Below are 24,522 nucleotides of genomic sequence, written 5' to 3' on the forward strand. Positions count from 1 at the left end.
ATGTGCGTGCGTGTTGTGTATGTGAGCAAATAAAGTGTGTGTGTGAGTGTGTTGGAGTGGCAGTGTGTAGAATGTGCATAGAGACAGTGAAAAAATGTAAATAAAGTGAAAGGGTAAATAAAGATAGATCTTTGTATTACACAATATTACATTAGCTTTATCACAGATCTTTCTCCTGCTCTGGTAGCAGAATCTAACATCAGAAGCATCTTCTGAGAGTACATAAGAGTATTTTCGCTTTCTCCCATGTACTCCAAAAGCACTTGATTTATGTGCATTGTTATTGGTAAAATATACACTTTTATGTATCTGGTTTTGTGAATACTTAAATGTGTAAATCTCTGTAAACCATTCAAATGTTGAAGTGTGAGGTTGTGGACTTTTAGTTTCCCAACCCTGATTTTCTTAGGGTGTCACGTTGGTTTGTAGAGACGGACCAAGGCGCAGCGGATGTTGAGTTCCACATCATTTATCAAACGTGAAACTTTAAACAAAAGAAGAAACGAACAATGAACCGTGACTACAGAGGTGCTACATACACTAACTCAAAATACAATATCCCACAAACACTACTTAAATATGATCGCCATTTAGAGACAACGATTACCATCTGCCTCTAATTGGGAATCATACAAATCACCAACATAGAAACATTTAACTAGAACACCACATAGAAATAATGAACTAGAATAACTCCAGTCACGCCCTGACATACTACACCATAGAGAAACAATGGCTCTCTATGGTCAGGGCTTGACATAGGGTTTGGTGTTTTATCAAATAAGTTTTACCAGATGTTTCTTCCTTGTGTTTGCATCTTTTTTTTTTACCCTATGCTGGTGTACAGTATTTTTAACCCCTGCCAATCAAAAGAAAACTCAAGATGAGACTTGAACAAAGTTTTCAGTTTATTATGTTGATATTCCTCAGTTCTATGGTACCAAGGGGTAAGACATAAGTGCTTTCAGTATTTAACAAGACTCTCAGTACAACTACATGAGAAGACATGCCAGTAGTAATGCATACGGTTGTCTTGGAGACGGTCAACAAGCTGTTGATTATTGATCACAGTTTTAGAAGGCGGTGAGCGGTGACAGTGAAGGTGTTGGTGAGGACAGTGGCTGTGTGTCCATGTGGGACTACATGAGATAAGCCTTAGTCTCAACTTGGTCAAACCAACACAGTGCACTTTAAATGGAATATGGTGTCATTTGAGATTCGTCCAAACACTCAGTGTCACACAAAACAGTGACAACGTTCAAACAACAGACGAGTGAGGTGTTCAGTCTGCACACTTATAATCCTGATATGTGGAGAAATCATCCATTCCCTTTGAAAAAGGCCGTACATTTGCTCTGAGCTGTAGACCTTCAAACTAAATGTTTAGGAATTTCACTTTCAAATGTGGCTAGATTTAAAGGTTCAGATTAAGTTAACCAGGGCATTTTGTTTTCCTGTGGTGTTTAAGATGGCTTTTAAATCCAGTAGGCCTAGATGACACAGAACGTAGAGGCACTGACTCTCACATATATAGTGAATAGGTCAAATGTCAATTTAAAAATTCAGGGGTACTGTTAAAGTACAATTCACTTACTAAGTATGTACACATCCTTTAAAAAAAGGTTTCCCCTGCTGGTGAACGTTTGGCATTGCAAAGAGATTTGTTTAGCATTTTCCCAAAATATATTTATTGAGCATTTCTCCCCAAATATGACCTTATTGTATTCTGGATCAGTCCTTCGCATTGGCTAAGAGAACCTCACTGGCCCCACTGCCCAGTCCCAGCACTGAGAAGCTCAGAAATGGACCAGTACCACTCAAATTACCCTCTGTTGGTATGAGACAGAAGGGACCGAAGGGAGAAATAGAGTACAGGATGAATGGAGAGGCAGGGATAGACAACCAGAGAGATGTGAAAGAGAGCAAGATAGGTGCCCTTGTGCCATTGATGACACAAAGGCACGAAACATTAAAACATGCTCTGTGCACATCATTGTGCACGTAATTGCACACTGCACATCAGTTTCTAAGTTATTTTCAATTATTTAATGGTAAACCTTTTCTCCCTGACTGAAGGACTTACCTCCATAGCAATAGAGAATAGCCCAGTGCAAGACTAAAAGACTAAAACAACCGGCAGAAAGAACAGACAGACAGACAGACAGACAGACAGAGACAGAGACAGACAGACAGACAGACAGACAGACAGACAGACAGACAGACAGACAGACAGACAGACAGACAGACAGACAGACAGACAGACAGACAGACAGACAGACAGGCAGGCAGACAGACAGACAGACAGGCAGCATCATCATACTGAGTGACGTTATGCACATGGCTTCCTCTAAAGAAAACATCTCTTTCTTTGTCACATGATTAGCAGTTACCGGTTCATTAGAGCTATATATCAGAGATGACGCACTTTTCTGTCTGACGTTACCTTTGACCTCCTGTAAGCATAACAACATCTTCAAAGGAATGAGGAGGTTGGTTTACGTGTGTGTGGGTAAAAGCAGAGCGTAGGGACTGATTATACTCTGAATGGAGGAATACTAAAATATTAATTAGCCACATGCTTAGCTGAGGTTATGGAGGTGACAGGGCTGAATGCAAAACAAATCTTGATTACATTTATGGGGTGGATACTTCCATAAGAAGCAGCAGTTCGACAAAACTCTTTTCCAAAATAGTCAAATGCATTTAAATCAGAAACACATCCATACTATACAGTTGTTAGGCATCCATAAAATGTGCATTCTAAAAGAAAACTGCAGGTGCTTTATAAAGTACACTACACTGCATTTGGAAAGTATTCAGACCCTTTGACTTTTTCCACATTTTGTTACATTACAGACTTATTCTGAAATGGATTACATGTATTTATTTTTCTCAACTGTCTACACACTATACCCCATAACGATAAAGCGAAAACAGGTTTTTGGAAATGTTAGCAAAAAATAAAATAAAAAAACAGAAATACCTTATTTACGTATGTATTCAGACCCTTTACTATGCGACTCAAAATTGACCTCAGGTGCATCCTGTTTCCATTGATCATCATTGAGATGTTTCTACAACTTGATTGGAGTCCACCTGTTGTAAATTCAATAGATTGGACATGATTTGGAAAGGCACACACCTGGCTATGTAAGATCCCCAAGTTGACAGTGCATGTCAGATCAAAAACCAAGCCATGAGGTCGAAGGAATTGTTATGTGGCACAGGTCTGGGGAAGGATCAGCAAAAAATACTGCAGCATTGAATGTCCCTAAGAACACAGTGTCCTCCATCATCCTTAAATGGAAGAAATTTGAAACCACGAATACTGTGTCACTCTGACAGAGCTCCAGAGTTCCTCTGTGGAGATGGGATAAAATTCAAGAAGGACAACCTTCTCTGCAGCACTCCACCAATCAGGCCTTTACGGTAGAGTGGCCAGATGGAAGCCACTCCTCAGTAAAAGGCACATGGCAGCCCGCTTGGAGTCTTCAAAAAGGCACCTAAAGACTCTCAGACTATGAGAACCAAGATTTTCTGTTCTGATGAAACCGAGATTGAACTCTTTGGCCTGAATGTCAAGGGTCACATCTGGAGGATGAAGCATGGTGGTGGCAGCATCATGCTGTGGACATGTTATTCAGCGGCAGGGGTGACTAGTCAGGATCGAGGGAAAGCAAAGTACAGAGAGATCCTTGATGAAAACCTGCTCCAGAGTGCTCAGGACCTCAGACTGAGATGAAGGTTCACCTTCCAACAGGACTACGACCCTAAGCACACAGCCAAGACAATGCAAAACTGGCTTCGGGACAAGTCTCTGAATGTCCTTGAGTGGATCAGCCAGAACCTAGACTTGAACCCTATCTAACATCTCTGGAAAGACCTGAAAATAGTTGGGCAGTGACACTCCCCATCCAAACTGACATACCTTGAGAGGAGCTGCAAAGAAGAATGGGAGAAACACCCCAAATACAGATGTGCCAAGCTTGCAGCATTATACCTAACAAGACTCAAGGCTGTAATCGCTGCCAAAGGTGCTTCAACAAAGTACTGAGTAGAGGGTCTGAATACTTATGTAAATGTGATATTTCAGTTTTTTATAAATTAGCCAACATTTCTAAAAACCTGTTTTTACTTTGTGATTATGGGGTATTGTGTGTAGATTGATGAGGGGGAAAAAAACAATATAATCCATTTTATATTAAGGCTGTAAAGTAACATAATGTGGAAAAAGTCACAGGGTCTGAATAGTTTCCGAATGCCCTGTATATGACCAAAAGTATGTAGATACATGCTCGTGAAATCATGGGCATTATTATGGAGTTGGTCCCCCCTTTGCTGCTATAACAGCCTCCACTCTTCTGGGAAGGCTTCCCACTAGATGTTGGACATTGCTGCGGGGACTTGCTTCCATTCAGCCACAAGAACATTAGTGAAGTCGGGCACTAATGTTGGGCGATTAGGGCTGGCTTGCAGTTGCTGACTTGTTAGAAAGGTGGCATCCTATGACAGTGCCAAGTTGAAAGTCACAGAGCTCTTCAGTAAGGTCATTCTACAGCAAGGTTTGTCTATGGAGATTGCATGGCGGTGTCCTCAATTTTATATGCCTGTCAGCAACGGGTGTGGCTGAAATCACTGAATCCACTAATTTGAAGGGGATACCACATACATTTGTTTATATAGTGTATATCTACACGAACACTGGATATTTACAAGCTCACAGGTTATTTACATGTGTGTTGCTCTTTAAATAAAGCATCAAACTACAAAATCAGAGCAGAGAGGTTGCAGGACTATCCTGCATATAGAAACACTGGAGGGGTTGAGTAGTACAGACAAGTAGGGACCAGATGCTCCAACACATAAGAGTCATTCCATTTAATTTCAGAGAAATTAGCCATTTCTCCACAGAAATGAGTGTAAAAGTACTAGGTTTTACCAGTTAGATGCAATTATTCCTGCTACTGCTACACCGTTTTATCTATTTTGCTGGTATTCTGTGTTTATTAAATTAATCACAACGTTTTCTTTGGCTTAATCTGAAGTTGTTAGTTATCATTATCCCTGTAATGTGGTATTATATTTACCCCTGTCATTAAGTACATATCTCTCCATGCGGCGGCCCACAGTAAGTCTCCTTTGGCCCACAGTTAGTCTCCTTTGGGTCTGTAGGCTCTAGAACAGAGACACACGGAACACGGTCTCCACAGCATCACAAAGAAACAGGAGGCATACAACTGCAGGAAACATACAGAATGAGGAAGACAGACAGATAGAGAAAGACAGAGAGAGAAACACACTCAGAGACAGACAGCCAGAGAGAGAGAGAGAGAGAAGAGAGAGAGAGAGAGAGAGAGAGAGAGAGAGAGAAAGAATGACACACACACACTCCTTGCAGTACCTCTTCTTCGGCTGACTCTGGTAGTCAGGTTAAAGTAGAACTTGTCAGTGAGTATCTGAAGCCCCCTGTAAAACTCATGAAACTCCTCCTCGCCCTTCCCCTGTAAGTACACCAGCAGCTCAGCCGCAGTAGGCACGCTCAGGTTCCTGAACTGTAGAATTAGACAAGCATCCAATCACAAGTGTCCAGTCAACTGTCCAATTAACCATAATGCATTGATGGATCTGTAATAAGGCCTTCATCCTGACTTATTATTGCCCAGTATTCCCTAGAATCACAAAATACAACACAACAAATTGCAAAGACTGAAATATTGTAAATTGCATGACCATGTAGAGCTAGATATGTAAAGGCCTAGAGGGTAAGGGTGATCTGGCGAAAGTGATGTGTGCACCCTGTCGTGAACCTAAATCCCTTCAGAGAGTTAGCATACTCACTAGGCTACTTACCCTCTGGGCCTCCTTGTCAGTAAGTATTTGAGGGTTGGTCCTGTTGAGCTGCAGCACCAGCCTGCCCACCAGCTCAGTGTGCATCCTCTGGTCTAAACACAGGAACTTGGAGTTCCTTTTTAGCTGCTCATGGTAGCTGTCTGAGCCTGACCAGGGAGCTGGGGAAAACAGGAAATAAGGTAAAAAGAACACACATTTGGGTAGCACCTTAATTAGAAGATGTATAAACTCTGCAAAAAAAGACGTCCTCTCACTGTCAACTGCGTTTATTTTCAGCAAACTTAACGTGTACATATTTGTAAGAACATAACAAGATTCAACAACTGAGACATAAACTGAACAAGTTCCACAGACATGTGACTAACAGAAATGGAATAACGTGCCCCTGAACAAAGGGACACAAAAGTAACAGTCAGTATCTGGTGTGGCCACCAGCTGCATTAAGTACTGCAGTGCATCTCCTCCTCATGGACTGCACCAGATTTGCCAGTTCTTGCTGTGAGATGTTACCCCACTCTTCCACCAAGGCACTTGCAAGTCCCCGGACATTTCTGGTGGGAATGGCCCTAGCCCTCACCCTCCAATCCAACAGGTCCCAGATGTGCTCAATGGGATTGAGTGAAGTGAAGTGCATTTTTTGCTAGTCCAGCGATGGTGGGTTTGTGCCCATAGGCGACATTGTTTCCGTTGATGTCTGGTGAAGTCCTCAGTTCGACCTCTCTCAGCCTATTGCGGACAGTCTGAACACTGATGGAGGAATTGTGCGTTCCTGGTGTAACTCGGGCAGTTGATGTTGCCATCCTGTACCTGTCATGCAGGTGTAATGTTCGGATGTACTGATCCTGTGAAGGTGTTGTTACACGTGGTCTGCCACTGCGAGGACGATCAGCTGTCCATCCTGTAGCACTGTCTTAGGCGTCTCACAGTACGGACATTGCAATTTATTGCCCCGGCCACATCTGTAGTCCTCATGCCTCCTTGCAGCATGCCTACGGCACGTTCACACAGATGAGCTGGGACACTGGGCATCTTTCTTTTGGTGTTTTTCAGAGTAAGTAGAAAGGCCTCTTTAGTGTCCTATGTTTTCATAACTGTGACCTTAATTGCCTACCTTCTGTAAGCTGTTAGTGTCTTAACGACCGTTCCACAGGTGCATGTTCATTGATTGTTTATGGTTCATTGAACAAGCATGGGAAACAGTGTTAAAACCTTTTACAATGAAGATCTGTGAAGTTATTTGGATTTTTACAAATTATCTTTGAAAGACAGGGTCCTGATTTTATTCATGTTTAGCCTATATAGGCCTAAACATTAAAATCTAAAATCTCATTTACAGCACCTGCGATTATTTTGGATCTACTTTCATGTTGGTAAAATAATGAAGTTAAATACAACCAATACTTTCGTTTGAGTTGTTGTAGATTGAGAAGGTCAGCATGCAACAGGTTCCGGGTGGTGAGAAGACATTGTGGACAGTTGTGACAGATTGTACTCTGCAGCTCATGATTCACCCATAAATCAAAAGCCGCAAAAGCTATATTCAAATTCAATAACCTGCCATGGAAGAAAACGGATGCCTCTTCGCGGCCAATGACTGCCTCTTCGCTAACTTTCTCCTCTCCCTAATTTGACGCTCTTCCCATGATGACAGCACAACCAGGCGAACACCCCGGCCCCACTGTAGTGGTGCACTAATGACTATTAATATGTCACGTCACTGACTGAGGTCTAAACTATGCAAGAATGTGTACCTACACTGTAATTACACTGTAGCCTACCTACCTATGTAACTTATATATGTTTTATATGGCACCCACATAAGTATAATATTGAGTCTCTTGGATCACTCAAAAATAGTCTGTTCATTGATTGGTTGTTTTATTGACGGCAAACCTCTCATCCTAACTTGGTGACTGACTATTTTGGTTCAATTCGATTATTTTGGTAGAAACTCCTTTACAATCGTATTCCTAACTGATGATCATGCAAGGTTCTGCCACATCTTTGTTCATTGATTGGAAAAGTTTAAGGACATTATCATTTATTACATGATTAATTGTCAATCCATCTGCAGTGGGACTAATCAACTTGCACAACGTACCATCATTGTCAGTAGGCTATAGGAATTTTTCTTTAAGTATCATAAAATTCCCTTCACATTCCAATAGTACAGAATAACATGTTAGAGTTATTTATACCATGAAGTACCATCCCATATTGTACACAACAGGATTGGGAAATGTAGGCCTACACATGCTAACCCTTGATCCATCAAAGCAGAAGCATCAAACATTTAAAAAAATGCTGAATACTGTACAACATGATTCTTTCCAGAATCATAATTACTAGAGTTCATGGCTCAGAGATACAGGACATTCCATTTCAGAACTGAAATATTTACTGTGCACATGTTTATTACTATTGTACATTTCCAGGAGGAACACTGTGAAATCAGGCAGAAACATAATAAGTGATTCCTATGGAAGAAAGACAGTTCTCCCCTGTAAGCGCAACTTTCCGCTTTGGGCAGTGTCCAGAGGGATAGGGTCTGTGTTTAAGGCACATGTCTGATGCACCCTAGAAATGCTGCCTTGTCACTGAATGGTCTACTGCAGGTCAATGTCAAATGACTAATAAATGGTCATGTGGTCATTGAGTCCGGCGATATTCATTGGTGCCTGCTTAATAATGGCATAGGCTTGGTAACAATTCAGGTGGTTCTCTTTCCTTTTGGATGTAGTTTCCAGCTGGTTGATGTTCAGTTTATCCATGACCCTGAGGTCTATGTTCAGTCACTTCCTGGTTGTGACCTCACACGGATATTATCCGTACGGGCCGCTCCTTGACATAGAGGGGGTGTCGACACATCCTGTAGGGCTTCCCCAGAAGTGGAGATACACTGCCCTCCTGTTCTCCATACTGCCTGACCAGGCCTGAGCCTGGGGGTACCACTTGGTTCTGAACCTGGCCCGTGGTCCGAGGTGGACCTGGATACTGGGTTGGGATAGGGTTTTGAAGTAGGCCTGGATTGTGTGGCAGACCTGGGTTGTGGTAGAGGCCTGAGATGTGTGGGAGGATGGGCTGGTTGTAGCCTCTGCAGGGAAGAGGAGCTGAGTTGAGGGCTGGGCCAATGGGGGAGGCCTGGACTGGACCAGTCAGAGCATAGGGGTACTGATGATACCTGTAGAGAGGACAGACATAGAGACATTGAGCTTTGCAAGGCAGACAAGCATGAACAGGCATGCACTCACTCACGCACGCACGCATGCACGCAGGCACACACGCAGGCACACACACACACACACACACACACAGTCCTCACCAGCTGGGTCTCTTATTGTCACACATTGAAGGGTCATGGTTGACCCATGGTGGAAGTGCCTTCTCCTGGGTGTTGTTATTGTTGTTCCTGCCATTGTGGCCATAGCGAGAGGCCCTGTTCTCTTCCAGTTCCACTTGCTCTAGCTGGTGCCACAGACGCGTCTCCCTGGCAACCAAAAAAGGTTTTACAGATGTAGGATCTTAATTTGTTCACTCTTTTGTTGCTGAGAATTTTCCTGAACAGTGGGAAATCCAAACTTGTAGTGTATTTGAGGTTTAAAAAGGCTTCTAAAGTTAATAATTTCGACTTAAGAATTTCAGACTTGATTTGCCCTAAAGAAAAATGTATCAACCCACACAAAAATGTTCATTAATGATAATTCACAAAATAATTCACATTTCCTGTTGCTGCAAGATTATTTTCCTGCTATAGCAAACTGGCTTAAATTAAGATCCTACATCTGTATAGTCCCATGTTGCTTACTTGGTAGAGGATGATGCTTGTAACCCCAGGCTTGTGTGTTCGATTCCCATGGGGGACTAGTATGAAAATGTATGTAGTCATTCCTGAAAATGTATACACTCACTAAGTTGCTCTGGATAAAGGCATCTGCTAAAATCTAAATGTTGTACTGTCAATAGCTACTGTACATCTCAATATTGTTATCAATCCCCTTTACCACATTGTATAAATTACAGCTCTCCATCTTTCGCTTGTTTCTCACCTCTTCCTGTCTTCTCTTTTCCTTTCTCTCCCCCCTTTCTTCCGTTCAACTCTCCTTCTCATGTGTCCTGTCTCATCTTTTGGTCTCCTCTCCTCCTTCTCCCCTTCCACTAGTCATGGCTCCTCCCTCTCCTACCTCTGTCCTCATCTACTATCTACTCTCACCTATCCAGTCTGTCTCTCCTTCTCACCTCTCCTTCCATCCTACTTCCATCTCTCCCTCCGGCCTCTCCTGTCTCCTCCCTCACTCCTCTCACCTCTCCTCCCATTTTCCCTCCATCACTCCTCTCACCCTTCTTCCTCTCCTCCTCTGCTCTGCTCTTCTCTCCTCACCTCCTCTCCTCCCTCCATCTCTCCTCTCACCTCTCCTCCTTCTTCTTCTCCTCCTCCGTGACACAGTCGAGCAGACAGCAGGTGATGAAGGCAATGGACATGAGGAGGATGATGGCACAGCTGATGATGGATGCCACCACTGCCACACGGAACCCAAAGTCTTCCGACGGGGAGACCGCTGGAAGAAAAGATAAAACATCTATCAATTAATTTATGAGATCTGTCTACAGATAACAAACAAGATATATAACAACAAATCACTCCAGAAAGTGATGGAAATATAATATATTTGAATGCATGTTTAAGTGTATTGCATCCATTTATAACAGACATCATTAAGTACCTTGGTACCATGGTACCTAAAGTATGACATTGACATCTACATAACACTGCCCATGGTCAGAGAGCACATAAAACTATCGCCAATATATTCCTCTATTTCAGAATAATTAAGAGGCTGAAAGGCAGGGAGTTTGCAATCCATGCACTTTTTCCACTCAATGCATTCTGAAGCTTTAATATACTCCTACACATACATGCACGCACACACACACACACACACATGCACACACACACACACACACACACACACACACACACACACACACACACACACACACACACACACACACACACACACACACACACACACACACACACTTTCCTAAGAGGAGAACTTTCCTTTTCACAATAAAGCAGAGTCTGACTCCATAGTATATGACTGAAGTGACAGCTGTCTTCACATGCTCTCGGCCATTGATTGGCCAGATGAGCTGACTCCCTAGAGTCAGACGGAGAAGGGTGAGAGAGTGACAAACCTAACAGTCTCTCATTTGGACTTCGGTTCCTCATTGAATACAAATATGCTTTACATAAGTGGCTTATAAATATGAAAAAGGACGTCTATGAATATTTCAAGAACAAACATAACTGGCAATGTACTAATGCGGAGTGCTTTAATTGCTGGCTGGTATGTCATTTTCTATGACAACATGTCCTAAAGGAGTAGACTGGTGTCCTCAGACCAACTCTGCCATATACTAACATACTGTAACTGTAACTATAACACCTACAAGTAAAGGCCAGTGGTACATAAGTGTGTGAGTATCCTCTCAGCATTAGATGAGTCATTCGACTTTTGAGAAGTGTAACTTTTAAAAATGTTTTTCAAAGCGCAGATGTTCAACTTAATAAAAAACAGGTTTTCCCATCTCAAGAGTTTAAATAAAAAATATATAATATAGTAAGTGCCTATTAAGTACCAAGCATAGTAACAGAGTTGACTGTAACAGGGTTGATGATTTCTTCTTAAATCAGCCATTAATCCCCTTGTGACAGGAGGAATGAAAGCTTGTTCTGTGCAACAGGGAGTGGCAATTGAATGGAAGATTCAAACCAAAAATACATTTGTTAAAATATTCCTACCCTGTCTATCTCTCTATGGGTAACGGGGTTGACGTGTTACGCTCAACCCACTCAGTTTTCTATCACAAAACACCAGAAAAAGGCCCAAAAGAGTAGAACCAGCTCACTTGCTTTTACTCTATGATTTGACTATTAAATGTTCATTGTTTGTTTAGATTAATTTGGGGATTAAGTGGGATAAAACATATCTAGAAGTGACACAGGTGTGAAGGAGGGACATGTCAAAATTCTGAATTTTGGAACTTCACTTTAGCAAGCCTTCATTCATATTAAATTACACTTAATTTGATATAACATGCTTTTTAAAATGCTATATTTGTCCACAATTTCTACATAAAATATCAAAGGGTTGCAAAAGGCACTCTTTTCGTGGAACGACACAGATACATACGTTTACACCATGGAGAGCCTCCTGACCACTGGGTACTGTTGCTGCCCCAAACACAGGACACCTCATTGCCCCCCACCAGATGGTGTCTGGATGGGCACTGCAGGGTGATCACCGTGCCCACATTGGTGCCATTCCCCTGAATGATCTTCTGGGTGCCCAGGGCGGGCTGGGGCATGGGCGTGCACTGGCCTGGAGGGGGTGATGGGAGACGGTAACTATGGTATATACAGCCATATGTGAGCATAACAGATAACTCAAACTAGAACAGAACTTTCAGAGGAGAGAGCACCACATGGAACCCTCACAATGGAATGCTGCTGCGTCCTTTCAGCACAGAACACTACATTACAGAACACTCTGCATCCAAGCCCGTTGGGGGGCTGCTCAGTATTGCGTGAGAAAAACACACACCACATCTGCAGCCGTATGCTTTGCTGCATCTAATGCTGATGGTATCAAAGCAGGAAACATGATAAATCATTAAATAAATGGCCTGCTAGCTTGGCAGAAACTCAGGTCCCATTTGTGGCCATGTTAAACAGCTGGTTTTCAGACTCAGCACGGTGCGGCAGGAAAATTGACTCCCGCTGTGAGCTCTGGTTTTCATACTGAACTATGACCCTTAACAGAATGACACTGCTCTAATGCAAATATACAGGAGTCTATTTCGGAAGGAATCAAAGTAAGCCACAGCCTGTGGATAAACAAAACAGCTCTGTCACATCCTGTGAAGCGTGTTCAGTCAATTGTTTCTACACTGGCTGTGCTACTGTAATTGGTTAATATAACAAATAACACATTCACTGGGAACACATCACATCTTATCACCTCAAGAGTATAACGGAAATGTAATTAAATTCAAATGTAATTAATCTCTCATTCTCTCTCACTATAATTCAAAGGAATACTCTCACGATTCTCAGAAGTTTTGGAATTTACGAACACTATTTTCAAATTACATTGTCTGTGAAATCATGTAGCCTAGGGCCTATTACGATTGTTTAGGAATTGTTGCAGTGTTTTCTTGCCACCACAAGAGGTCCTACATGTTCAAGAAATTACTTCCTGAACTCAACGTATCTGAAAGAGAAACCAAGTTGTTTTAATTCAGATAAGGTTTGAAATAGTGTTAGTAAATTCCAAGACTTCTGAGACTCATGAGAGTATTCCTTTGAATTATAGCGAGAGAGAATGAGAGAGAGAGAAAGAGTGAGAAAGAGAGACAGAGAGAGTCAGCAAGCAAGAGAGTTATGTTGCTGACTGACTATTGGGTGGTAGGCTAATTCATAAACCATCATTTCTGCAGGCAGGCAGACAGCGCTCTCCAGCAGTCTGTGACTCATAGATTTCTTATCAAAGATATCAGTTTTCTCTGTCAGTTGGGCTGGGCTGGCAGGGTGAGTTAAATTGCTGAGTAGGCCTTTCAGGGCTATGATGAAACCTCACCAGCCAGAACAGATCCACAGAAAACGCCATATTTATGCAACATTTGTTTAGTACACAAGGACAATTCTATGTAACTTGTGAGTGTGTGTGTGTGTGAGAGAGAGAGAGAGAGAGAGAGCGTGTGTGTGTTTAAAAGTGTAGCTGTACATCCTAGCTCAGTACAACCGCAGTGTTAGTTGGTGTGAAACTAAGAAACAGTGCATTCTGAAAGCCACCTGCAGCTTCTCAGACCATGTGATCTATAGGAACACACTCTCACTTCGCCCTTTCCATTCTTTTGTCCTTATTTACAGTGCAGGCTCAGAATAGACATAGGCTGGCTACTCTATTATTCCATTACAGCCATAGCTTATAAAACGTTAAGACCTTTTATTCCATGTATGTTTTGTTGTCATGTGATAGTTTGCAAACATATTATGCGTAGCTTGCAGAAAGTAGGCCTAATGTTGTTTTCCTGCAATGTAATTCATTGAGTACAGATACATCATATAAATGAAGAGCTATTTGTGTGTCATGGAATGCATTTTCTCTCCAAAATTAGGCTACATGTTGGTAGGCCTACTCTGTGATGGTATACTCACACAGTTTACAGCTATATTTAACATAATGGCTCCAATAAAGCAGGCACTGTACTAATGACATGACATTTATCACCACATTGGATACATCCTGAAACTCGCTTACCTGTATAATTACGGCCACGATTGCCGTTTTTGGTTGAATAAATAGTTCTGGAAACATCAACGACCGAAGCTGTAACCGTTGACATGTCAGACGTAATCTACCCAACCGTCGAGAACCCCTCCAGGACGCGCGTAAAAAAAAAAAAACGACAAGGAGACCCACAAGAGTATGCTACGGTAGCCTACAGCTGGATAATTATGGTCACTGTGCTGGATTGTGTTCGCAGCTGTCTCCGTGCCTGTGCGTGCTCACGCGTTTGCTTTTTTTCTGTCTCTTACTCCCGAGCACACGGACCCAACAGCAAACCATCAGTGTGTGTGTAGGTGTGTTGGTGTATCGGCTCGGCATGTCGCGCTGCGCTCTGGGAACGCACTGACTGTCCCGAGCAAAATCCGTCCTTCTTTGTCTGCGAGATTCTGCTAAACTAATCGGTGTGTAGGCTGTCAGAATATCACTTGGTTCACTTGATGTCACGGTAATAGGCGTGTTGTCAGGGCGCTCCGAAGGTTGGCAGAATAGAATTAGGAATTAAAATAGGCCTACATTAAGTAATGTAATATGATCGCTATGGTTGGCAGCGAGTTCCTTCTTTCAGTTCACAATACAGTAGTAATCTGTGTGTTTGTGGGCTAGAGGTGATTCTGTCACATTGCCCTGCCTTTGATGATCTGTTTGTTTTATACTTTATGATAATGGTACTATATGCTGTCATTCATAGCACTAAGCATATATAACCAGTCTTTTGATATACTATAAGCTATTTGGAAGTAGTCACATTTTATATTTCTTATAAAATGCTATTTGTAAGCCTCAGATATCCAGAATGTGCTTATTGTTGAATGATGTAATGCATCAAAGGATATCATGGAGACTGATAGTGTCCACCACTGCACACTTCAATCTGACATCACATGACAGGGTCTGGCTGGCTTACATCCTCTATCATCACCATCACTTATACAGCTAAACCATTAGTCTTGGCCTAGAGTTTCCTGGGTAGATTCTGAAAGTATTATGTCCTAGAGGTTGCCCTTCTGATTTATATAATACAAATGTTGCCTATTCATTCTTTAATGTAATATGATTTACATGAGGCTCGCCACTCTGTTCTCTGTGCCAGAACAGGAATCATTTTTATCTTTATAAACATTGGTCATTCATATGCATGGCTGTTAATGTTAATAATCGGACAAGACCAGAGATATAGGGGGGGGGTGAGAAAGCAAAATAGATAGAGAGAGAGGGGTTCAGAATCAGACTAGTCAGAGCCTATAATCAATGCAAGTGAAATCTGTCAGCAGAACAAATATTGTTTGTTTACCCATAATACACTTCACTACCAGCTGTCCAAGAACAAGAACAATCAGCCAAACAGGAAATCATGTCCTTATTGATGCGTACTGTGCAGGGGTGCATTTGAATACATGACGTGGGAGTTGTTTTCAATCACTATCTTCACATCCTGCGTCTATAGAGCAGTCCTCTACCAACCAGTTAACATAATCAGTCTTTTCTCCTGAAGAAAGAGTAAACCATGTCACCGTCCAAGGGGTCCATCTCATTCCCTATAGCAGGGGTACTCAACTCTTACACTACAAGGTCTAAAGAGTGCTGTTTTTTCTGTTCTACCTGATAATTAATTACACCCACCAGGTGCCACAGGTCTAAATCAGTCCCTGATTAGAGGGCAACAATAAATACATAAATGCAGTGGAACTGGTTTTGAAGTCCAGAGTTGAGATTGAAGGCCCTATAGTGTGTTTTTCCTGCTCCTCCTTTTGTGCCCTGGCAGATCGTTTTGATGTGGCATAGTTCAATTAGCTTAATGGTAAACCATCCAATTGCTTCTGGGCTGGTATGAATCATTTAGCTCTATTATACTGCTCATCAGATAGCCTTATTAATGGAATAGCCTTTATGCCAGCCAAGAGCGACACACTGCTCGTAGCGTAGAGACCTACACACACCAACTCTACTCTGCTCTCTCCACACAAAGCAAAATGGACTTCAGTACAAATTAGATGCCAGGGTCACCAACGGAGGCAAAGTAACCATGTTAATTAATGCTCATTAATTCTGAAAAATAACAAAGTTATACTAGGTCAAAAAGACAAATTCAAACTATAAATGGTCCAATCAGATGGACAAATAAAGTATTCATACACAAACATACCAGGATTGGGCGCAATTCAGAATTTTGGAATTGACTCCTATTTAACTCATGAGTTGAAATTCAAATTGAATTGGCCACACCCCACAGGATGTAGAAGTGAGTTTGAGTGACAGAAAGTTTAATTCAATTCAGTCATGGAACATGGGAGTTTCATTGAATACGACAGGTCACACTTGCAGATTGTTTTATTTGATTTATTTCACCTTTATTTAACCATGTAGGCAAGTTGAGAACAAGTTCTCATTTACAATTGCGACCTGGCCAAGATAAAGCAAAGGAGTTCGACACATACAACAACACAGAGTTACACATGGAGTAAAACAAACATACTGTAAATAATACAGTAGAAAAATAAGTATATGGGCCTCCCGGTGCCGCAGTGGTTAAGGTGTGCCACCAGAGACTCTGGGTTCCCGCCCAGGCTCTATCGCAACCGGGCGCGACCGGGAGGTCCGTGCAGCGACGCGCAATTGGCCTAGGTCGCAGTGCGCGCTAACCAAAGTTGCCAGGGCTCTCCCGAGCCCGTACGGGTGTTGTAGCAATGAGACCAGATAGTAGCTACTAAACAATTGGATACCACGAAATTGGGGAGAAAAGTTGTGAAAAAAAGTTAAACAGAAAAATATGTATATTTTTGATGTGAGCAAATGAGGTGAGATTAGGGAGGTAAAGGCAACACAAAAAAAGGCCATGATGGTGAATTAAATAAAGTAAAACATTGGAATGGTAGACTTGCAGTGGAAGAATGTGCAAAGTAGAAATAGAAATAATGGGGTGCAAAGGAGCTAAATAAATAAATAAATACAGTAGGGGAAGGGGTAGTTGTTTGGGCTAAATTATAGATGGGCTATGTACAGGTGCAGTAATCTGTGAGCTGCTCTGACAGCTGGTGTTTAAAGCTAGTGGGGAGAAAGTGTTTCAGAGATTTTTGTAGTTCGTTCCAGTCATTGGCAGCAGAGAACTGGAAGGAGAGGCGGCCAAAGGAAGAATTGGTTTTGGGGGTGACCAGAGAGATATACCTGCTGGAACGCGTGCTACAGGTGGGTGCTGCTATGGTGACCAGCGAGCTGAGATAAGGGGGGACTTTACCTAGCAGGGTCTTGTAGATGACCTGGAGCCAGTGGGTTTGGCGACGAGTATGAAGTGAGGGCCAGCCAACGAGAGCGTACAGGTCACAGTGGTGGGTAGTATATGGGGCTTTGGTGACAAAACGGATGGCACTGTGATAGACTGCATACAATTTATTAAGTAGGGTATTGGAGGCTATTTTGTAAATAACATCGCAGAAGTCGAGGATCGGTAGGATGGTCAGTTTTACGAGGGTATGATTGGCAGCATGAGTGAAGGATGCTTTGTTGCTAAATAGGAAGCCAATTCTAGATTTAACTTTGGATTGGAGATGTTTGATGTGCGCCTGGAAGGAGAGTTTACAGTCTAACCAGACACCTAGGTATTTGTAGTTGTCCACATACTCTAAGTCAGAACCGTCCAGAGTAGTGATGCTGGACGGGCGGGCAGGTGCAGGCAGAGATCGGTTGAAGAGCATGAATTTAGTTTTACTTGTATTTAAGAGCAGTTGGAGGCCATGGAAGGAGAGTTGTATGGCATTGAAGCTTGTCTGGAGGGTTGTTAACACAGTGTCCAAAGAAGGGCCAGAAGTATACAGAATGGTGTCATCTGCGTAGAGCTGGATCAGAGACTCACCAGCAGCAAGAGCGACATCACTGATGTATACAGAGAAGAGAGTCGGCCCAAGAATTGAACCCTGTGGCACCCCCATAGAGACTACCAGAGGCCTGGACAACAGGCCCTCCGATTTGACACATTGAACTCTATCAGAGAAGTAGTTGGTGAACCAGGCAAGGCAATCATTTGAGAAACCAAGGCTATCGAGTCTGCCGATGAGGATGTGGTGATTGACAGAGTCGAAAGCCTTGGCCAGGTCAATGAATACGGCTGCACAGTATTGTTTCTTATTGATGGCGTTTAAGATATCATTTAGGACCTTGAGCGTGGCTGAGATGCACCCATGACCAGCTCTGAAACCAGATTGCATAGCGGAGAAGGTGCGGTGGGATTCGAAATGGTCGGTAAACTGTTTGTTGACTTGGCTTTCGAAGACCTTAGAAAGGCAGGGTAGCATAGATATAGGTCTGTAGCAGTTTGGGTCAAGAGTGTCCCCCCTTTGAAGAGGGGGGTGACCGCAGCCGCTTTCCAATCTTTGGGAATCTCAGACGACACGAAAGAGAGGTTGAACGGCTAGTAATAGGGGCTGCAACAATTTCTGCAGATCATTTTAGAAAGAAAGGGTCCAGATTGTCTAGCCCAGCTGATTTGTAGGGTTCCAGGTTTTGCAGCTCTTTCAGAACATCAGCTGTCTGGCTTTAGATGATGGAGAAGAGGAGGGGGGGGGGCATAGGCCAGTTGCTGCGGGGGGTGCAGAGCTGTTGGCCGGGGTCGGGGTAGCCAGGTGGAAAGCATGGCCAGCCGTAGAGAAATGCTTATTGAAATTCTCAATTATCGTGGATTTATCAGTGGTGACAGTGTTTCCTAGTCTCAGTGCAGTGGGCAGCTGAGAGGAGGTGCTCTTATTCTCCATGGACTTTACAGTGTCCCAAAACGTTTTGGAATTAGTGCTACATGATGCAAATTTCTGCTTGAAAAAGCTAACCTTTGCTGTCCAAACTGACTGTGTATTGGTTCCTGACTTCCCTGAACAGTTGCATATCGCGTGGACTATTCGAAGCTAGTGCAGTACGCCACAGGGTGTTTTTGTGCTGGTCCAGGGCAGTCAAGTCTGGAGTGAACCAATTCAGACACAGCTAGGAAATCAGGGTTGGTGGAGTGTGCTAAAGCGGTGAATAAAACAAACTTAGGGAGGAGGGTTCTGATGTTAACATGCATGAACCCAAGGCTTTTACAGTTGCAGAAGTCAACAAATGAGAGCGCCTGGGGACACACAGGGCCTGGGTTAACCTCTACATCACCAGAGGAACAGAGGAGGAGTAGGATGAGGGTACGGCTAAAGACTATGAGAACTGGTCGTCTAGTGCTTTGGGAACAGAGAATAAAAGGAGCAGATTTCTGGGCGTGGTAGAATAGATTCAGGGCATAGTGTACAGACAAGGGTACGGTAGGGTGCGAGTACAGTGGAGGTAAACCTAGGCATTGAGTGACAATGAGAGAGGTTGCATCTCTGGAGGAGTCAGTTAAGCTAGGTGCGGTCTCCGCATGCTTGGGGGGATGGGACAAGGGGGCTATCTGAGGCATGTTGAGCAGGACTAGGGGCTCCGCAGTAAAATAAAACAATGAGATCTGCCCTAAACAACAGTATACAAGGCATATTGACATTAGAGAAAGGCATAAAACAATCACAGGTGTTGATTGGGAGAGCTAAGACAACAATGGTTGAGACAACAACGGGTAAACAGCTAGGACAACAACGGCAACATGGCGATGATTGAGCAGAGAGGGTCAGTTAGCTACACACAGAGCCTGAGTTTGAGGCTGGGGCAGACAGAAACAAAATGAAGTACCATGTTAATGAACAGTCTAGCAGGCATCAGCTATGTAGCCGAGTGATCATAGGGTCCAATGAGCAGCAATAGATGAAACAGGAAGCCGTTCGGTAGTCGATTACTATGCTAGGCGAGCGGGAGACACAGGCTAGCAGATGGATCATCAACAACCACGACGCAGAGGCCTGTTGAGAGCACATTGGCAGAATTATGACAGCAGACCAGCAGACCAGATATGATGGATCGGCGTTGCTCCAATTGGCCTGGACCCCGACAAAGGGTCCAGGCCGATTGGCAAGAGAGGTATTGAAGTTGGTGTACTTCTTTTGCTAGCCGGGAGATGGGCCTAGCTCGAGGCTAGCTCGAGGCTAACTGGTGCATGCTTTTGGACAAGGGCGTTAGCCACAATAGCCACTCGGTAGCAACTAGCTAGCTGTGAAGATCCGGTGTAATGGTCCAGAGCATAGTGGAAAAAAGTAGTCCGATATGCTCAGGGCTGACATCACGCAGTGCAGACTGGTAGGTATTGTCCGGGCAAAAGCGACTAGAGTGCGAGCTAAATGTAAAGACCGCAGAGGCTAACAGAGCGCAGAGGCTAACAATGACTAAATAGCTAGTAGCTAATTATCTGGCTAGCTTCTGATGGAGGTTCCAGTTATAAGGTCTAAAAAAAGCTTATCTGTAACACATTGGGTGAGGTGGGTTGCAGAAAGGTATATTTCATTCAAAATGGAAAAAAGAGATTGAAATATAATTAGATGTATACAAAAAAAAGAAAAGACCATGTTTACATGGGATGAAAATAAACACGTCTTACTGCTGCGCCATCTTGATGTATCTATAATTGTTATGCTGAGTGGAACAGGGGAACCCAAGAGCAGACTCAGACGAGGAGACTGTGATGAAGTAACCAATGTATTTATTGACACACAGGGGGGAGATGGAGTGCAGGTCAGGGGAAGCTCGGGCGGGTTGCTGGTCGCAAATGGGTCTTCCAAATGGACAATGACCCCAGGCATTGGAGTGGCCATCACAAAGCTCTGACCTCAATCCCATAGAAAATTTGTGGGCAGAACTGAAAAAGCGTGTGCGAGCAAGGAGGCCTACAAATCTGACTCAGGTACACCAGCTCTGTCAGCAGGAATAGACCAAAAATCACTCAACTTGTTGTGGTAAGCTTGTGGAAGGCTACCCGGAACGCTTGACCCAATTTAAACCATTTAAAGGCAATGCTACCAAATACTAATTGAGTGTATGTAACCTTCTGACCCACTGGGAATGTGATGAAAGAAATAAATGGTGAAATAAATCATTCTCTCTACTATTATTCTGACATTTCACATTCTTAAAATAAAGTGGTGATCCTAACTAACAGCTAGTTTTTACTTGGATTAAATGTCAGGAACTGAGTTTAAATGTATTTGGCTAAGGTATATGTAAACTTCCGACTTCAACTGTACCTGACGAGGCATTGGTGATCTTGTTGTGGGCATATTCAACTCTGGGTAGCTGAGTGCTCCTGGTGGAAGGGTTAGCAGATGTCACGCAGCGTAGGGCAGTCTGCATCTCTTGGTTGGCCCGTTCAGTCTGGCAGTTGGTCTGGGGGTGATATCCAGAAGAAACACTGACATTGATACCAAGAGCTGAACAGAAGGATCTCCATACCTGGAAGTTAAACCGAGGTCCTCAGTTAGAAATGATGTCAGTGGGAATGCCATGCAGATGAAACACATGGGATACTAACAGGTATGCAGTCTCCCTGGAGGAGCTTGGAGAGAGGAATGAAGTGAGCCATTTTGGAAAACCTGTCAATAATGGTGAGGATTACGGAGTTACCATTAGATGGGGGAAGGCCAGTGACGAAGTCCAAGACTATGTGTGACCAAGGGCGTCTGGGTATGGGAAGAGGGCGGAGCAGACCGGAAGTGGGTTTAGTGGAGGTTTTGTTCCGGGCACAAACCGGACAGGCTCAGACAAACTCCCGGACATCTCTCCATGGTGGGCCACCAAAAGTGCTGATGCAGGAAAGCGAGGGTCCAGTTCATACCAGGGTGACAGGTGAGGTAGGTAGAATGGCCCCACTGAAGAACATCAGTGCAAACACAATCTGGAACAAACAGAGCATTACTAGGACCGTTACTCGGGTCAGGCTCGTTCTGCTGATCCTGGCGGATACGGGTCTCAATCTCTCAGGTGACAGCGGAAACAATGCAGATGGATGCACAATGGCTTCTGGCTCGGTACCCTTGTTGTCAGTGGTGAACTGGCGAGAGAGGGCATCAGGCTTGGTATTCTTCGAACCGGGGTGTTAAGTGAGTGAAATTGAATCTACCAAAGAACAAGTCCCACCTGGCTTGCCGGGAGTTCAGATGTTTGGAGGTCTGGATGTAGGACAGGTTTTTATGGTCAGTCCACATTATGAAGGAGGTTATAGAGCCCTCCACCAGTGACGCAATTCCGCCACAGCCAGCTTAACTGCCAGGTTCCCGGATTCCGATGTCAAAATTCCTCTGCAGATAAGAGCTTACAGGAAAAGAATGCACATGGGTGGACCTTCTGATCAGAGGGGGAACGTTGAGTCAGAACAGCACCTACCCGGTGTCAGAGGCATCCACCTCCATGATGAACTGGAGTTCTGGGTCGGGCTGAGTAAGGATCGGAGCGGAGGTGAAGCGACGCTAGAGTTCCATGAATGCTGCCTCTGCCTCAGGAGTCCAGTGGAACGGAGTGGAGGTCGAGGTGAGAGGTGCAGCCAGACGGCTGTAGTTGCGGATGAAACGTCAAAAAAATGTAAAACCCCCGGAAACGCTGTAGCTGCTGCAGGTTGGAGGGCGCAGGCCACTCTGACTGCCATGACCTTGGCGGAGTCCATACGTAACTGTCCCTGGGCAATAATATAACGCAGGAAAGACACTGACAGCATGGAACTCACATTTTTCAGCTTTAACAAAAAGCAAATTATCCAATAGCCGTTGAAGAACTTGTTGCTGGTGAGCCTCAAGGTCCTTGGAAAAAAATCAGGATATCATAGACAAAAACGAAGCGTCCAATCACATATCTCAGCATGTCATTGACTAGATTCTGGAAAACAGCAGGGGTGTTAGTAAGACCAAAAGGCATGACCAAATACAAAGCAGCCAAGTGGTGTGTTGAATGCTGTCTTCCACTCGTCCCCCTTTCTTATGTGGACAAGGTGGTAGGCATTCCGGAGGACGAGTTTGGTAAACATCGTGGCACCATAGAGGGGGGGAAAAGCAGAGCTGATGAGTGGCAAGGGGTACTTGTTCTTAATAGTGAAATTATTCAGCCCACGGAAGTCTATGCACGGCCTCAGTGACCAATCCTTGGCTTGATAAGTCCTGCAGCCAGAGAATCCTGGATGTGCCTCTCCATAGCTTCTTGCTCGGGATGAGAGCAGTTACAATTGTAAACAACCGGCTACTGGGGAGAGGCGCTCCAGGCTGGAGGTCAATGGTGCATCGTATAGCCGATGAGGCGGCAGCGACAGGGCGCGGTGTTTGCTGAACAGAGGAGCTAGATTGTGATACTCGGGAGGAACTGATGACAGGTCCGGAGGTTCTGGAATGAACTGGGGCACAGACAAGGCAGGGGGAAGGGCAGAATGTAAACCATTAGAGTGACAAAATTAACTCCAAGTGGTTGGTTACCTTTCCAGTGGTCCAGTCAATCTGTGGGTTGTGTAGCTTTAACCAAGGATGGCCAAGAACCAGGGGAGAGTAAGGACAGTTGATTATGTCTCTCTGGTGATTTCCAGAGAGACGCAGGATGACAGGGATGGTTCTCTCACAGACACGGGCGAGGAGCTGTCCATTGAGAGCGTTGGCATCGAGGGGTGAATCGAGTGGGACAGTGTCCAGGCCCAACTGGGTAACGACACCTCGGTCCAGGAAGCTCTTGTCAGCGCCTGAATCAATGAGAGCAAACAGAGGAAAAGCTTGGCTCTACCACACAAGGTTCAACAGTATATCCCCCATTACTGCCAAGCCCCCTCTTTTGCTGGATGCGGGGAACAAGTGGAGACAAAGTGACCAACCAGGCCACCTGGTGTAGGCAGCTCCTAGCGCCGATTCGTCGTTGCCACTCCTCTGGAGAGAGACGGGCCTAGCCGAGCCTCATGGGTTCAGGATCTGGACGAGCCTGGGGATGGGATGCAGTCTGAGAAGGAGGACAAGGCACTGAAGCAGATGTTATGGGACATGCAACCTTGCCTACCCTCTCTCCCCGACGCTCACGGTTGTCGATGTGGATAGCGAGAGAGATGAGTTCATCAAGTCCATCAGGCTCATCCCTGAACAGCAACTCGTCCTTGATGGTCTCAGTGAGCGCGTTCCGGAATGCTCTCTGAAGGGCCTCCTCATTCCAGCCACTCTCAGCGGTGAGGGTGCGAAACTCACATGCCATCTCAGCAACACTATGGGGGCCTTGACGGAGGGACAGGAGTCATTTAATGGCATCCTTACCGCAGACCGGGTGGTCGAAGACTTTCTTCATCTCCTCTGTGAATCTGGAGTAGGAGAAGCAGATGAGGGACTGTCTATCCCACTCTGCCGTGGCCCAGGAAAGCGCTGCTCCACAGAGGCAGCCAGTCAAAAAGGAAATCCTGGCTCATTCGCTAGCATAAGAGTAGGGCTGTTGC

At 44.2% G+C, this 24,522-nt stretch overlaps 2 protein-coding genes across 3 annotated transcripts; both read right to left on the reverse strand.

Moving 5' to 3' along the window:
• Positions 1-795: 795 nt before the first annotated feature.
• On the reverse strand, positions 796-6,007 carry LOC112215170 (caspase recruitment domain-containing protein 19-like). The gene is made up of 5 exons (XM_042298605.1): positions 5,851-6,007; positions 5,384-5,552; positions 5,285-5,299; positions 2,084-2,116; positions 796-1,829 (listed from the first exon to the last, which is right to left on the reverse strand). Exons 1-5 carry the CDS (start codon positions 5,932-5,934, stop codon positions 1,732-1,734), a joined length of 399 nt encoding a protein of 132 aa, XP_042154539.1. The 5' UTR covers positions 5,935-6,007; the 3' UTR covers positions 796-1,731.
• Positions 6,008-7,874: 1,867 nt separating this feature from the next.
• LOC112215751 lies at positions 7,875-14,732 on the reverse strand. Of its 2 annotated transcripts, XM_024375110.2 has the most exons (5): positions 14,175-14,732; positions 12,045-12,233; positions 10,259-10,406; positions 9,173-9,337; positions 7,875-9,031 (listed from the first exon to the last, which is right to left on the reverse strand). In XM_024375110.2, exons 1-5 carry the CDS (start codon positions 14,257-14,259, stop codon positions 8,662-8,664), a joined length of 957 nt encoding a protein of 318 aa, XP_024230878.1. In that variant the 5' UTR covers positions 14,260-14,732; the 3' UTR covers positions 7,875-8,661. The 2 variants fall into 2 exon arrangements, with proteins under 2 accessions (XP_024230878.1, XP_024230879.1); XM_024375111.2 differs by lacking the exon at positions 12,045-12,233.
• Positions 14,733-24,522: the final 9,790 nt, after the last annotated feature.

This window comes from Oncorhynchus tshawytscha, linkage group LG16 (genome assembly GCF_018296145.1).
Source record: "Oncorhynchus tshawytscha isolate Ot180627B linkage group LG16, Otsh_v2.0, whole genome shotgun sequence".
In the NCBI taxonomy this organism is placed as follows: domain Eukaryota; kingdom Metazoa; phylum Chordata; class Actinopteri; order Salmoniformes; family Salmonidae; genus Oncorhynchus; species Oncorhynchus tshawytscha.

What these genes read in the sequence shown, in the direction of transcription:
- LOC112215170 (XM_042298605.1), bottom strand. Translation starts at nt 5,934, where the DNA reads ATGCACACTGAGCTGGTGGGCAGGCTGGTGCTGCAGCTCAACAGGACC. An exon ending in CTGACAAGGAGGCCCAGAGG is followed by an intron (nt 5,553 to 5,850) that starts GTAAGTAGCCTA and finishes CTAATTCTACAG; the next exon opens with TTCAGGAACCTGAGCGTGCC. An exon ending in TATTCTCTATTGCTATGGAG is followed by an intron (nt 1,830 to 2,083) that starts GTAAGTCCTTCA and finishes TCATACCAACAG; the next exon opens with AGGGTAATTTGAGTGGTACT.
- LOC112215751 (XM_024375110.2), bottom strand. Translation starts at nt 14,259, where the DNA reads ATGTCAACGGTTACAGCTTCGGTCGTTGATGTTTCCAGAACTATTTAT. An exon ending in TCGTGGCCGTAATTATACAG is followed by an intron (nt 12,234 to 14,174) that starts GTAAGCGAGTTT and finishes CACCCCCTCCAG; the next exon opens with GCCAGTGCACGCCCATGCCC. An exon ending in AGGCTCTCCATGGTGTAAAC is followed by an intron (nt 10,407 to 12,044) that starts GTATGTATCTGT and finishes CTTTTCTTCCAG; the next exon opens with CGGTCTCCCCGTCGGAAGAC.